At 51.8% G+C, this 14,738-nt stretch overlaps 1 protein-coding gene, 2 long non-coding RNA genes and 1 pseudogene across 14 annotated transcripts in view; all 4 read right to left on the bottom strand.

Moving 5' to 3' along the window:
• The window catches only part of DCAF1 (DDB1 and CUL4 associated factor 1), a 28,100-nt gene extending 27,963 nt beyond the window's left edge, over positions 1 to 137 (bottom strand). The window contains exon 1 of the mRNA XM_042823806.1: positions 116 to 137. Within this exon, the coding sequence (XP_042679740.1) occupies positions 116 to 137 (22 nt within the window). The remainder of the gene's footprint in view (positions 1 to 115) is intronic.
• Positions 138 to 303: 166 nt separating this feature from the next.
• Positions 304 to 5,374, bottom strand: LOC122162681. 7 transcript variants are annotated; one of them, XR_006169635.1, is made up of 4 exons: positions 4,356 to 5,374; positions 3,619 to 4,258; positions 2,309 to 2,408; positions 304 to 1,088 (listed from the first exon to the last, which is right to left on the bottom strand). It is a non-coding gene; the product is annotated as an uncharacterized LOC122162681 (long non-coding RNA). The 7 variants fall into 7 exon arrangements; XR_006169636.1 differs by lacking the exon at positions 304 to 1,088 and adding an exon at positions 1,116 to 1,221; XR_006169632.1 differs by lacking the exon at positions 304 to 1,088 and having other exon boundaries at positions 1,116 to 2,408; positions 4,356 to 4,437; positions 5,196 to 5,373.
• Positions 5,375 to 5,458: 84 nt separating this feature from the next.
• LOC122162996 lies at positions 5,459 to 7,473 on the bottom strand (annotated as a pseudogene).
• A 1,269-nt stretch (positions 7,474 to 8,742) lies between these two features.
• The window catches only part of LOC122162680, an 8,344-nt gene continuing 2,348 nt past the window's right edge, over positions 8,743 to 14,738 (bottom strand). The window contains exons 5-6 of one of the 6 annotated variants that reach the window (XR_006169628.1): positions 14,444 to 14,512; positions 8,743 to 11,343 (exon numbers count right to left, since the gene is read on the bottom strand). This is a non-coding gene — a long non-coding RNA (uncharacterized LOC122162680). Of the gene's footprint in view, positions 11,344 to 12,864; positions 13,549 to 14,443; positions 14,516 to 14,738 lie in introns of those variants that run through there. The other 5 variants (XR_006169625.1, XR_006169627.1, XR_006169624.1 and 2 more) reach the window with 5 other exon arrangements.

Below are 14,738 nucleotides of genomic sequence, written 5' to 3' on the forward strand. Positions count from 1 at the left end.
ATGTGAATTACAGTAATTCTGCATTCTCAAGCCAAAAGTCAACAGGAAAGTTAAATAATATAGGCTGACCATTCTGTTTTGCAAAGCAGCCCTTCATGCTTTGGTACAAACCCACGGTTTTCTTGAATCCTGACCATGCCACAGGAATGCTGTCTGGTAGCTGGCATTGGGCAGATAAAGCTCAGGGCTTTATCCTCAGCTTCTCACAGTCATCTAGAAGCTTCAGGGAGGTACTGAGACCTCTCCTCTGTCCTAAAGGTGAAGGTGGGTTGTGGTAATTACAAGCATAAGTAAACACGCTCATTTTAGATTGTCAAGGAATTCCAGCAAGGGTCTTAGTAATAGCTACATGATGGTCTCCAATATCTGATAATTCTAATCTGTATTTTACAGCAGTGGTCTCTGCAGCTCTCAGTGCTCAACAGAATCTCAGATCCAAGCAGCCACGTGTACAGGGCATGTCTGTGACTGCTGACACATTTGGAACCAGACCACTGTACAGTCTGAACATAAATCAGTTGGGTTGAGCCTGAACTCAGCCACACCTAGAAAGAAACCCTGAAGCTGCTGTAGCAGTGAAAAGCATTTAACAGAGCTCAAAGTCTGAGAAATTATCAGCTGAAGGGAGGTAATTTAAAGCTGCAAAGAGAGACAGGCTGCCTGAATTTGTGCTAGGATTTACCCATGACACTTCACCTATGTTTCCCTCTCCCATGAAGCAGCCCATGTTTCTTCAGCCAAAATGAATGACTTCCTCTGGTAATACTTCGCTTTGTGCTGCCCTGACCAGATGGCTCCAGAAGTGCTCCCAGTGCAATGGAGATGTCTCAGGGCAGCTTGCTGAAGCACTGAGCACCACCAAGTCTGCGTACCTTGAAGATGCAGGCAGACCCAGCGCAGGATGTTAATGGCCACAGCCCCAGATTCCCCTGATCCTGGGTGACGTCAGAGAGTGCCAGTTCTGCTGCTGACCTCACACTGTTGAGGCAGAACAGTGGCCCAGGCTCTAGGGAGCTTTCCTTCCCTCTTTCATTCATCCTTTTGTGCAGACTATGTTGTCTTCTCTCTTTCTGCTTCATAGTCTTAGTCTGTGAGAAGGGAATATAGCAAGAACAAAGCTTCATATATTTATTTGAACAAACAAAACAATGAATGCATGAAGATCAGGCTGGAGGGCAAGGGAAAACTGCTGAATTTTAAGGGATTCCAACAGGTGCCAACCTACAATGGAGAAAAATGCCATTGCCTCACAGTTTTGTTGTGAGCAACTGCAAAGAGACTTTGCTTTGTGGGTGCTGGGCAGCACCATAACCCCACCCCAGCTGGGTACTCCCTTTGTCAGGCTGAGAAAGACACATTTCTAAAGTTTACACTACTCCTGCAAAGACACAACATACAACAAAAAGAAAATAACAGATTTTATGCTGAGCATTTAAAGATTACTAATCAATGAGCATTATTCACAGCTTGATAATGTAGCTGCCTTACAAAAATAATGCAAGTTATAGCTGCAGGGGAGCCCTAAAACCTGGCAGACGTTGGCATCACCTGAACAGTGGCTCCTCTCTGCACACTGAACTGCCATCTCTGAGGCGCGTGTCTATCTGCAGTTATGACATTGCTACAGTGTGGTAAAATGAATGTTAATGGTGAAATAGTTTAGAACCCCAAAAATGGGAGGTTGAACAGAGCCCTTAAATGAAGCTACATTCCAATAAATGAAAGTCTGGGAACAAAACCAAAAGGGCCATGAGGCCCATGGCAAGAAGCTTTGGACCCTTTTTTATCCTCTCTTAAGGATAAAATGCTTGGAGTCTTTAAATCAGAAGTTTGGGCTGCAGGAGGAGGCTTTGTACACTGACATGAGGCTTTGGGCTCCTCACACTGGGGTGTGAGGCTTCAAAATAAAGACTCCTTTCCACATTACAGAGGCATTGAGCCTCACCTCAGGGTGCAAATTTTCGCTGTAGTCTTTTTTTGGTTTTTCCTTTCAAGGCTCAGAGCCTTGGCTGGAGGGCCCAGAGCCTTATTTCAGATCAGGAACATCCTTTTCAGTTCCAAACCCAAGTACCAGAGCTTGAAACCTCTTTCCCATGTCTGAAGCCCCATCTGAGAGCAAAACCCAATCTGGGAGACTCAGAGCTGGATTTGAAGGCTTCAGAGCACCACCAGCCTACTGCTGGCAGGGAGCTTCCGAAACAGAAAGGACCATGTTCCTAGGTAAGCCCTGCTGTGCAAGGGTTAGCAGAACAACAGCCAAACAACTGCAGGACTGCTGAGGCAGGACTGAGGGCTGACGGACACTCACCTTTGACCCAGGGAGAGCCAGGACAAAGCTGATGACTGCTTGACCTTTGGTGTGCTGTATGGGAACTGCTGAGTCATGGCCTGAACCTCTGATTGATCACCTGAGGCGAGCCATGAGTCAGCCAGAGGAGCACAGGTGAAGGCAATTCAGCTGTGCTGCCGGAAGCCAGGCTGCACCCCTCCTAGACCTATTGAAGAGCTGGCTACCAGTAGGGAAGGATCTCTTCTGGAGATTGCCTCTTCTGGTGTTTTGTAGGTGAGCCCAGCATAAGGGTAAGCTTTCCGTTTGTTCTTTTTGTTATCATTGTCCACTTTGCCTACCTCTCTTGATTATATTGTGATTATAACATCTTGATATCCATTGATTATACAGTATGCCCAGCAAATGCTGGACTGCAGAGAGCATCCAGCAGAGGTCTGAGCTCTGGGAAAGCCTCAGGCTAGCTGGTGAGAAGACATGCCTTCTGCTCAGAGTAGGGTACATCCATGCCTGCATGTGGCCCAGAGCCCAGAATGTTCTCCTGGCAGGGAGGAGTGTTACTGTGAAATAAGCCCAGGCAGGAGAGGAGGTGATGATGGCCGGAAACATTTTGCATCTTCATTTCTCATTCAGAGCACTGCTCAGGTGAAAACACCAGCAGAGCTGACAGTTTCAAAATGCTTTAGTCTGTGTTGAAGTTTCAAAGCAAACCACAGACCTTTTACTATGCACACTTCTCTTTATGGTTTTCCCTCAACCTGGTGGCAACTAACTCTTCTCTTGTTTTAGTTCCTCTTCTCCCATAACACCGACTTGAAAAGCAATGATGCCTGCCTATGCTAAGATAGCCGGTGAATAACTGGGCTGAAGCGGGGAGCCATGGCTGTCTATATCCATTCAATGCCTCAAATAGCTGCTGCTGCCCTGCTGCCCCCTGCTGCAGCAGCAGGCAGTGACACATGGCAGCCCCTGGCACCCTGCCTGCTGATGCCACCCATTACCTGCATCGCACCTGCCTCTCTGGCATTTCCGTGCCCACCACCACCGCTACTCATTGTGGTTTGATCCTGGTGGTGCTCACCCGTGCCAGCCTTGCAGGCTCTCTGGGATGCCCTGCCTGACCTTTCCACCCCTGGCTGGCAGTGCCCATGCTAGCAGTGCCTGTGGTGGCTGCAGCCCCTGCTCTGGCCGAGGAAGGGCTGGGAATCCTGCTGCCTCCTGTTTTGGTGTGCATATAGTGCTTGCCTTGTTATGAAAATTACCTCTGCCACATTGACTCATGTTCTTGGTGTAGCACCAGCCTGGGCCCTCGGCTCTCTTTTAGGGCTTACCTGTTAGTGCTAGTATCTGCATCCTATGTATGGGATGGATGGGGCAAACAAATTTTCTTCTCTGCTTTAGAGGCATATGTCCCTGCTCAACTCTTCTATAATGGAAAGGTGGATTATTTTGACCTTCAGTGACTCAGAGGTCTTCTGTCTCATCTCAAGAAGATTCTGAAAGGTAAGCGCTCTCACTTCCAGCAGCTTTACCACAGGTCCTGACTGAAGTTCAACCAAGAGATGTCTCAGCGAGGGAGCTGTGGGTAATGAAATGTGATTAAATGTAAGGAGAGGAGACTTGAATTTTAATGAGATGAAAATTATTCTAGAGAAGGCAGCATCCCTCTGGGGTGGAGTATCCTTTAAGTTAACAGCTTACTCTTTATATCCCCAACTGGGATACTAATTTATCTTCTGCTAATTGCAGGCTCTGTCCTGAGTGTTTAGTTAGAAACTTTTTTTTCTGAACTCCTGTTCTGATTTTTCTTGCTTTTATTCTCTGCTCCAAGCTCATTATGGTGTGTGGTGGGGACAGCGGAGATGTGCTGAGCAGAGTCAGGTCTCAGTCCCTTTTTTTCTAAGAACTCTGACAGACATCACCAATGGCCTCAAGCATCACTCAATGTCCAGAGTGCACAAAAGCAGCAATCTGTACAAAGAAAAAAAAAAAAAAAAGAAACCTTAAGATCATTTCTTTCTAGACTCCAATCTCAAACTGCTCTTTCTTAAAAGCAACTCATATGTACCCTTGTATGCTTTCTTCAATCTCATTTACAGTGCAGTAGTAAAAGCCACCAGACTTTCTTTGATCTTTGTTCTGTTCTTCCCCTGTTGCTCAGGGGTCGCAGAGAAGGTGGAGAGGGAGGAGAGAGAGGAGAGAGAAAGATGTTAGTAAAAGCAGTTACCTCACTGAGTGATTATCTCTTTTAGTTTATTTGGCTACGGAATCTCCCAAATTTGCACAAGCTTCTAGGCCCCACAGTCAAAATTACTTAAAATAAAACACCACCAACAGAAATGGGGAGGACTCTCAAAATAGGCTTTTAAAGTCCTGCTACACAGAATCAGAAACAGCAGGCGAGGAACTGTGATTCTCCTCCATCTCCAATCTGTTGCTAATCATTTATCTATTCAGAGATGATTTCACGTTTTGGCTCTTTCACAAGGTTTTACCGTTACAGGGTCTGGACTCTAAGCCTCAGTCTCTGATTCAGAGACTAAAAACTGGGCCAAGCACTTGGGTCTCAGTCTGGCCCTTGTGTCTGGCTCCCCAGCCATGGGTTCTGGGCGTAGTTTCCAGGGCCAGTCCTCATTTCCCAGCCTGACTGCCTGTTCCCCATCCCCGGGCTCCGTTCCTGGGCCCTACAACCGGTTTCCGGCTTTCAGCCCCTGAGCCTCTGTCCCGAATCCCAGTCTTTGGGGCTGGTGTCAGATCTTGGGCCCTGATCCCTGGGCCTGGTCCTGAGCCCTAGGCCTAGCCGTGGTTCCCGGTCCTCATTCTCGTTCCCCAGCTCTGGATCTGGGCCTCCGTCTCCAAACCGAGTCGCTCTCCCAGAGCCCACAGGCGCCCCGACCCCCTCCGCTACCAGCCGCGCGTAGCACCCGGAAGTGAAAGCAAGCACACCCACCGCCGCTGCCAGGAAGAAGCCGGAAAGCCCACGCTCTCGCGAGATCGTCCCACCCAATCAGCTGCCGCAAGGTTTCTCTCCTTCCCGTATCCCTTCACTCCCAGCGCCACGCCGCGTCGCGGCCGCAAGAACCAACGACCAGTTGGTTCTGGTCGCCCGGGTTATGACGTCACCACGCCGGAAGCGCCGCGGGAGAGGAGCGGAGTTGCGGGAGGAGCGCTTTATTTGGCCGCCAAAGAGGGGCTGGCGGAAGTTTTACGGCGAGCAGTCGCCTACGCAGCTGTACCTCGTAACTTGGCCAGCTTTAGCACCCTGGCGAGGTCGCAGGCGGCGTGCACGGCGTTGACGTCCTTGGTCACCAGCTCCTGCTTGTTGTTGTTGTTGATCTCCCGCTGCAGCGCCGCCAGCTCGTTGAAGCCGCTCTGCAGCAGCTCGCTGTGCTCCTGTAGCTTCACTTCCAGCGCCCTGTCCAGCTCCCTCTGCGCGCTCGCCGCCTCCGCCTGCATCTTGGCTTCCAGGGCTTGCAGGTTCTGTACGTAGCTGCTGCGCTCGTCCGCCAGCAACACCTCCAGCTGCCGTTCGCGTTCCGCCTTCTGCTGCTGTTCCAGGAGCTGTGCCTGTTGCTTCTGGTCTGGGGACAAAGGGACGGGGAGAGGGGTAACCAGGAGCTGAGCCTTCTGCTTCTGGTTAAAGAACGGAGTTTGGGGTCCCCGGGGTACGGAGGGATGGGGGAAAGCGACAGTGCAGAGGGATAGGGAAGGAATGGAGGGGCGTGAGGACAGAGTGCAGGGATGTGGAGATAGGGTGAGAATTCCTCAGGGAGAAAAAAGGGACAATTTGAGGTGTCTCCTGGGCACGCTGGGACACCCCAAGGGATGTGGATACTCTGTGAGATGTCCCCTGGGGATAAAGGGACTCCTCAAGAGATGGGGCCATCATGTCCCTGAAGGCATAGGATGCTCAAAGTATGTGGGGATACCATGAGCTGTCCCCAGCAGACACAGCCCATGGAATATGGGAATACTGCCAGATGTCCCCCAGGAATAACACAAGGTGTCTCTTGTCCCTGGAGGACCTGGGGATGGGTGACGGAGGAAGGAGAGAGGGGATGGCACCGGGACGCACTGCTCACCCCCCAGCTGCTTCTCAGCCTCGCTCAGTGCATTGTCTGCCTTCAGCACTGCCTCCGCCTCTGCCCGGCACTCTGCCAAGAACTCATCCAGCACCTCCTCGGCCTGTGCATCCCCACACGATTGAGGCACAGCCCCTGGCTCCTTGTCCTTAATCCCTTACCTAGAGCTGCCCTTACGTTGGGGTTGTTGCCCTCTGCTTGCCAGTAGGCCTCCAGCACCTGCTGCCGCTCAGCCTCATAGGTATGGTAGGCACCAGGCAGTGCGTAGGCCCCACGGGACAGGCTGGTATCCAGTGCCCGTGCCAGCTCAGCCAGCAGCGCCTTGCAGTGCCACCGTGATGCTGCATCATTCTTCTCCTGCAGGCAGCTGTACTCAGTGCTGATCTGTTCCTGAAGGTCGGGATGGGGGCAGGGTCATGGTGTTGATGGGGAGACTGTCACAGGGACAGGGTTGTGGGGATGGGGAGAGTGCTGGTGGGACCACCGGTGCAGAGTGTTGGGGGGAAATGAAGATAAGGTCACGGGGATGGAGAGCACTGGGGGATTGGGGACAAGGTCATGAAGACAAGGGCAGCCTTATAGGGGTGGGGACTGGACTGTGCGGACAGGTTAGTGGAGGCAGGGTACCAGGGGATAGGAAGTGCTGTGACAGTGGTGACAAAGTCATGGGAACAGGGACAGCCTTGTAGGGATAGGAACAAGGCTGTGAGGACAGGGACAGCACTGTGGCAGAAAGGGGCGGGGGGGGGCACGCACCATGAGGCGCCGCTGGTGCTCCTGGTTGTGATCCCAGAAGCTGCGATGCTGGAAGATGAGTGCCTCATGCAGGTGCTGCCCATGCGAGGCTGAGAGCTATGCAGGCTCTGTGGGCAGTGACAGCCTCTGCATGCCTTTGGCATAGGCCTCCAGCACTGCTGCCACCACAGCTGCGTTCTCGTTGGCCATCGTCGCTGCTGCTGCTCCCTGCAGACAGGGGAGATGCCCTTTGTTGATGGCTTCCATGTAGCCGTGCAGTAGCATGCTCAGGGCTGTGGGGAATGACACAGTGACACCTCCCTCACTGTTGGCACCTTGCTGCTGTGTGTTGCTGTTGTCCCCTGTCATCCCTGTGGTTTTTGTCCCGTTGTCAACCTGTCATCACCCCATCATTGCCTTGTGTCGCACTATTGCTGTTGTCACTCTACTGTCACCCTGTTATTCCTGATGTCATCATTGCCCCGTGTCACCATTATCATCCTGCTGTTACCATGTTTCTGTTTCACCATTGTCATGCTGCTGTACTGTGTTGCCATTATATCCCTTCTATCCCATTGTCATCACTCTGCTATCCCAGTGTTATCTCTCCATTGTCTCATGTTGCCATTGTCACTGGCCCCCTGTTGTCCTGTGTCATCACTGTCACCCCATTTTCACCCTGTTGTCCCATGGCACTCTTGCCTTTATCCCATTTATCCCGTATTGCCTTTGCCTTTGTCACCCCATCATCCAATTTGCCATCATCATTGTCTTCCCATGGTCCTACTGTTGTCCCTTATGATGACATCACTATTATCAGCCTGCAGTCAGTACATTCTCATGCTGTTCTCTTGTGTTGCCATTACAATTGTCTCCTTGTTGTCCTGTGTCAGAAACCCGGTTGCAGCTCCTCCCACACTGCCAGCCCCGTGTTGGCTGCCGGCTGCTCCAGCATGAGCTGCTTGAGGTGGGGGAAGAAGTTGTACAGACAGCCCAGCAGCTCGTTGCTCTTCACTGTAACGTGTTCTCGGCACTGCCACCATCACCACACTGCCACTGCCCACAGGGACACAGGGACACAGTCTAAAAAACAGACTAGCAAACAGACTTTTACTTTTTCTCCCAATTGCTTTGGTTAGGAGGTGCAGCTGGAGGCTGTAACCCTCAGTTGCTCGTTTCATTCAATGAATAATAAATCAAAAATAATTCAAATTAAGGTTATTGATATGGGAGGGAGGGGAATGACCTGAGTAGCTCACACATACTTATTGCATAGACAGCAGAGCTTGATCAAGCTTAATTCTTTGCTTTATGGAATACAATCAGTTTTCCTTTTGCACAAGTGTTTGCGTTCAAAACATCGCTTTCTCTTGTGCACTCTTACAGCTGTTTGCAATTGTTCAGTTACTCACCTCGTGTCCTTTCCTGAAAAGAAACAAGCTTGTTTCCTAACTTTTAAGACTAAATGAAGTGATTTGCTTTTTATTGTCAAGAAGCTGTAGCAATTCTTTTCTTTCTTCACCAGATTCCTAAACCAAAGTCAAAACTAACGAGAGGAGATCGTGCTGGGCAAGATACGCTGGAAACGTTGGCCTGCGACCGAAAAAGCCAGTCTGGTAATAAAAAATAATAATTACAAATGTTTCATAGTTCCATTTTAATCTTATGAGCTGCTAATGTCAGAGTTAAAGGCTTGTTAAAGAGCACGTTTGGTGTCTTGGAACACACCATAAAATGTTCTGCATTTTGGCTGTGTATAAAATGGAGAACAGTGGTTTGATCCTGACACGTACTGGGCTTTTTCTTTTTGTCTCCAGGACGTTAAAATAGAATTTAACTTTCAGTGTCTCCTAGTCTGCTGGTTTCTGCCTACTAATACACTATTTGTCCTTTCTAAGTAGTAAGGGAAGGAAAAATAAGGAGCAGGGTAAGGAAGGCTTGGCATAGGATGAAACAGGCGTAACAGCTTCAAGAAATATTGCCCTCCTGTATGCATCCTGAAAACGTGAGGTTGGTGGTACCTCTCATATGGAAAGATGAATTATTAACTGTGTTGCATGGATTGTACGCCTGGAGTACTTGGCCAGTAGGAAACAGTAAAAACCTGTGATGGGAGAAAGATATATAATATAGTGTTCATATATAACGAGAAGTGTTCAACTGATCGTGCGCCCAATGTCTCCCTGCCATAAGGGGGCTGCCCACCCACTGTTGCAGTAATGAATAAAAACTTTGCTGCTTCACTGAGATAATTTCCTGATCAGAAGTCATTGGAGTTGAGCGCCTCTCACATTCCTCAGGGGTCGGGATTGGGGCCCATCATGTTTAATATCTGTACTGATGTGCAGCTGAGGTCATCCCCAAGCTTCGGTATCCCCGGGGATGGTACAGCCAACATAAATCACAGACTGACAAGCTACTGGTGCTTTCTTCTTTGATACTCTGCATCCCACAGGCAGCGCAGGACTGCAGGAGAATACACCCACATCTACACCGGGATGAAAATAGCTTTCATGAGCCCAAAGGACGCAGGGGAGGGGAGGGGAGGGGAAAGGAAGGGAGAGGAGTGGAAAGGGGAGGGGAGGGGAGTGGAAAGGGGAGGGGAGGGGAGGCAGCTATGGCAAGGGAGCTGCCCTGTGCTAGGAGCGGATGGACTGCGAGGAGCTGTGTCTGAGGAATGGCTGTGATTGGGTCAAGAGCTGTGGGTAAAAATCAAGGACCGGCCCAGCAAAGAGCACCCGGTGGTCGGAGTCTGCTGCAGCCCACCCGATCAGGAGGAAGCTGTTGACGAGCCCTTCTTGCTTCAGCTGCAAGAGGTGTCACGCTCGCAGGCTCTTGTCCTGATGGGGGATTTCAACTGCCTGGATACCTGCTAGGAGAGCAGCACAGCAGGGGGCAGACAGTAGAGGAGATTGCTGGGGTCTGCCAAAGCCGACCTGCTGGTCCAGTAACAGATGGACCGACCTGGTGTGAAGCCTTACTGGACTTGGTGCTCACCAGTGCAGAGGAGAGCGTTAGAGAGGTTAAGACTGGAGGCAGCCTGGGCTGTAATGAATGCCTTGATGGAGTTTGTGATCTTGAAGAATGCAGATCTGGCAAAAAGTGGACCAGGACTCTGAACTTCAGGAGAGCAAAGTTCTGGCTACATATTTTCCTCTCATGCTTTAGTGTCACCTCCCTTTGTGTCCACCACTGATCTGCAGTGGTAAGTAAGGCCTGAGTGCCCAAATGTTGGTCTGTGCGGTCCATGATGGTACTGCACGTGGCCTGCAGAGTGTTTTGCAACCTGCCTGTGGCCAGCCGGTGGGTCTCCCTGTTCCACTGTAGCTGTGGAACTGACAACCTGGATGTTTATCCCATCTCATTACCTGACCCAGCTCTGGTCTTTGATGGAAAAAGAGATCACAGATTTAATGGGAACTTCTCTTATCTGATTGTGATTCTAGATGACTACACTGGTCCTTTCTATCCAGTGTTCTGGTCAGACACAGCTTTTGTTCCTGAGGTGGAACCTCAGGAACACTGCCAGGACAGAGCCTTTGGGGCTCCCCCTACCGTTCTATTTTCCTCCCCTCTTTGTCCCCTTTCAGTTCTCTTCCCCTCCCCGTCTCCAGACAGTTCCACACATGGATTGTTGTGTATCAGCACAGTGCCACTGCAGGCACCTGGCATGTATGGCTGAGATGCTGCTGTGTGGAAGGGAGAGAAGAGTGCTGTGGAGCGATCCCTCCTTGTTTCCATCTGGATGTGGATATGGACGTGTTTGATATGAGCTGCTCTGTCCTGTTTGTTTACAGATGTGAGTGGAGATGAATGGGATGCAGAATCCCAGCTGGCTCCCCGGATGGAAGCTCTAGCAGATGGTATGAGTATGTCATGGCTTTTTACTTCCTTTGTGAGCTGCCAGCTCACAGCCCTAATGTCAGCCAGGCACGCCTGCAGGAGTGAGAGCACAGAGCTGCACGTGCGTGCCCTGTCCCTGCACCATCCTCTGGTACCATCTGCTCCTCAGATGGCACTGTGCCGTTACGCGTGACACAGATGATGGAAAGCTTTCATGGTTCTTTGCTTGCAGAAGTGCCTCCAGAGAGAGCCATGCCAAACCTGCAGCTGCTTCCCATGCCGGAGCCCCGCTGGTATCCCAGGGGTGGGCAGGGTGGTCTGTCTGGATGGACTGCACCAAATAGAGTTCAGTAGCTGGTTCATCTGAAACGTGTCCTGGTACATCCTGTTCAGGTCCTGTGAGACAGAGAGGGAAGTTGGTAAGACAAAGATATTTGCAGAGGTCTTCTCACATTCTACAGACAGTCACGATGGAGAATGCAGTATCTGGTGGGCATATTTCTGTCTGTTCACCAGAGGGCTTGGAAACCAACATTCTACGTATGTGGAAAACATTGATGTCTTCTGAGAAGTAGTTCCCTCTGAAGATAACGTCTTCCTGGTAAGAGCAGATATTTACTGTCCCACTCTGCTACCTTCTTTCTAAAGAGATCGACGGAGAGCCTGTGGATGAGGCTGTGTTTCAGGAGGGCAGCAGCCGCACGCTGCTCTTCTCCCATGAGGACACAGAGGATGGTGCTGAATCTCCCCTGGTGCAACTTGAGGCCGTTCCCTCTCGTCCTCTCACTGTTAGTTGAGAGTAGAGACCAACCCCCAACTCACCACAGCCTCCCTCAGGAGTTAGAGCGCAGTGAGGTCTCCCCAGGACCCTTCTTGCAGCAAGGGACCCAGAGCTGAACACAGCACTGGAGCTGCAGCCTCACCAGAGGAACAATCACTTCCTGATCTGCTGGCAGCACCATTTCTGATGCAGGCCAGGATACCATTGGTCCTCTTGGCCACTGGGCACCCTGCTGGCTCGTGTTCAGCTGAGTATCAACCGACAACCCCAGGTCCGTTTCCTCTACACTGACTTCCAGCTGCTCTGCCCCACGCCCATAGCGGTGCCTGGGGTTGTTGTGGCCAAAGTGCATCTCCAGTTGACCAGGAGGGCTGACAGATGATGGAAAGCAGCTTGGCTTTTCACCTCCACCAGCTCCCCCAGTACTCTTGGATTAATCTCATCTGCCCCCATGGACTTGTGGCAGTCCAGGTGGAACACAGGACTCTGTTTCCTCCTGAATTGAGGGGGTTTATTCTGCTCCCCATCCCAGACTTCCAGGTCAGAGAGCAGAGCACCAAAGAAGAGCTTTTTTTTCCACCCTTTGCACTTCACATCTGTTGCACACTGCCATCTTCCCTTCCCTGAAGCTGCTCCGCCCATAAATGTTGGCAGGGGTCTAAAGCCACAGCCACCAGTCCTGCATTAGGATTTTGTGAAAGGGGTGCAGCATTTGGCATTGGGGTGCAACTTTTTGTTAAAAGGGTTACATCTTTGGGCCTTGGCTTCAGGCTTTTGCTAAAGGGGTTCAGCCTCTTGTTCTTGGGGTTATGCTGTTTGGCACCATTTGACCTTGGGCTTCTGCTTTTAGTTTTCATTTCTCCTGTCTTCCATCTCTATGCCTCTCCAGAGCTCTCCAGCAGAGACACTTTTTTTTTGCTCCAGCCTTCATGGACAAACTCCACTGGGCAGAAGAGATCTGTGCAGACACACAGCAGACATCTGTGTGTGCAGAGGGACTCTGCTCATCCCATTTCTCTTCCCGTCTACGTCTCGTCCCACTCGGCGCATTTTGAAGGGCTGACTCTCTTTCCATCTCCTGAGTCGTGCCTCCCCTGGTCAGCAAAGGACCGCTACTGCAATGGAGTCATCCAAACTCAGAGGAATAATAGATGTCCATTTATTGAGAGCTTTCTTAACAGCCAGCAACAAGCTATTGGAGGTAACATTGGCCAGTGGGCTGATTGCAAGGAATAATGTTAGATGTAACAACTGTAGGCAATGGCTGTGACAAAGAGTCAAAGAATAACAGATGACAAAGAGAAAAGGCAGAAAATGGAGAAAGAGGGACAGACAGCAAAGCGCTCGTAGATCCAGCCGCGTCCTGGTGTCAGGTACGGATCTCTAGTGTGATGGGTCGTCATCGGACAACGACTGACAACGACTCACGACAACAGTAGAAACTCACTGAGAAGTCCAAAGCGGTGGCACTCAGCCGCCTGCCAGCACTGCCCCACAGCTGTGCCTGTGCGCCCCGGGGGGGCAGGAGCAGAGGAGAAGCCCCTTCCATGGGGACAGAGCCCTTTCCCCGCACCCCACCGCGCAGCCCCGAGCTGGGAGGGGCTACCGAGCACAGCGGTCAGATGGGCAGCAGCCCATCACAAACCACACGCAGGGTGCTGCTCGCAAAGTACGCCAGGGAAGCGTACATTGCCCGGGGCAGCACTTGAGGCAGGAGCCGATAGAAGAGCTCCTGGTCGAAGTGCTGGGCGTACAGCACTGCAGAGGCCAGCACAACAATGAGGAGCAGCTGGAGGCAGACCAGGATGAGGCAGATCATCCTGTGGGGCAAAAGAGAAAGGGGGCTGGGAATGAGGCACCCCCACCCCACGGCTGTCGATGGGTGGCTTGCTAGCCAAGGGGGCCATGGGCCCCTCGAACAGCTGTACGAGCAGGACAGGGCGGGAGGCTCTCAAGATGTACAGATGGAAAAATACTAGCGTGCCACCTGCGAGGACACTGTATCCTTGAGCCCCAAAGTAAACGACCACGGAGGAACTTGGTTTGGAGATAAGGAAGTAACCGTGGGTGTGCCGCAGAGATAGTTCCTAAGGCATGAAAACGTGTGTAGCCCATCACCTTTGTGAGTAAGGGGTAGTTACGGGGTTGTTAACTGATCAGCTTGTGGCAAGTTTACTAATATGGTTATGAATAGTCTCACTTTAACAATAAAGCGGGGTTTTCCTGATGCACTCATATCTTGTCATCACTCCCCGCGCGTCTGGACTAGCAAACTCACCAAATCTCAGGACCAGCCCTGGAAGCAGTGGCAAGTGGTGCCCGAACAGGGACCCGGGATTGAAATTAATGGGGACATTAACTGCTTGATCGCCCCACGGCAGCACAGCCCCACACAGTGCTGAAGGGGCCATCTGGGAGCCCTGCTGGTGGCAGTGGGGGTCCAGGCCATCAGCCCCCTGCCGGGAGCCCGGCTGCTGGCGGCTGGGCACGGGGCAATTAGGGGACACTCACTGCATCCAGAAGGCGAGCCCTCATCTCCTCACCTGCTCCTTCTTCTCCCGCAGGTGAACACGGGGCAGGTATGGTGGTCAGGCCCTGCTGCACAGCCAGGGCTCATGCAGGACAGTGGGAGCCTGGCAGCGCAGTGGCACAGCCCCCCGTCCCCAGGGAGACCCTTGTGGGTGGGATGAGGATGCGGTGGGCTCTGCCCCTTACCAGCTGTGCCTCCACCAGCTCCAGCAGCACAGCTCCAGGCACGTGGGCTGCCTCCAGCTCCATCTGATGCTGCTGCCCGTAGGACACAAGGCTTGGTTGGAGGGTGCCGGCCTCTGTCACCGCAGGGGCTCCCCAGCAGTGTGTGCCCACCTCAGGGGGCTGGGATGGGGCTGTTCCGTCACGCCACGTGCCAAACGGAAGCCGAGCCCAAAGCCCAGCAGCACTGCAGCCCCATTGTTGCCCTAGGTGCAGGCATGGGCTGCAGGGCCCAGTCCCACTCACCAGGCATTCTCCA

This window comes from Centrocercus urophasianus, unplaced genomic scaffold (genome assembly GCF_019232065.1).
Source record: "Centrocercus urophasianus isolate 14NV4802_14NV808 unplaced genomic scaffold, USGS_Curo_1.0 seq_22, whole genome shotgun sequence".
Classification (NCBI taxonomy): Eukaryota; Metazoa; Chordata; class Aves; order Galliformes; family Phasianidae; genus Centrocercus; species Centrocercus urophasianus.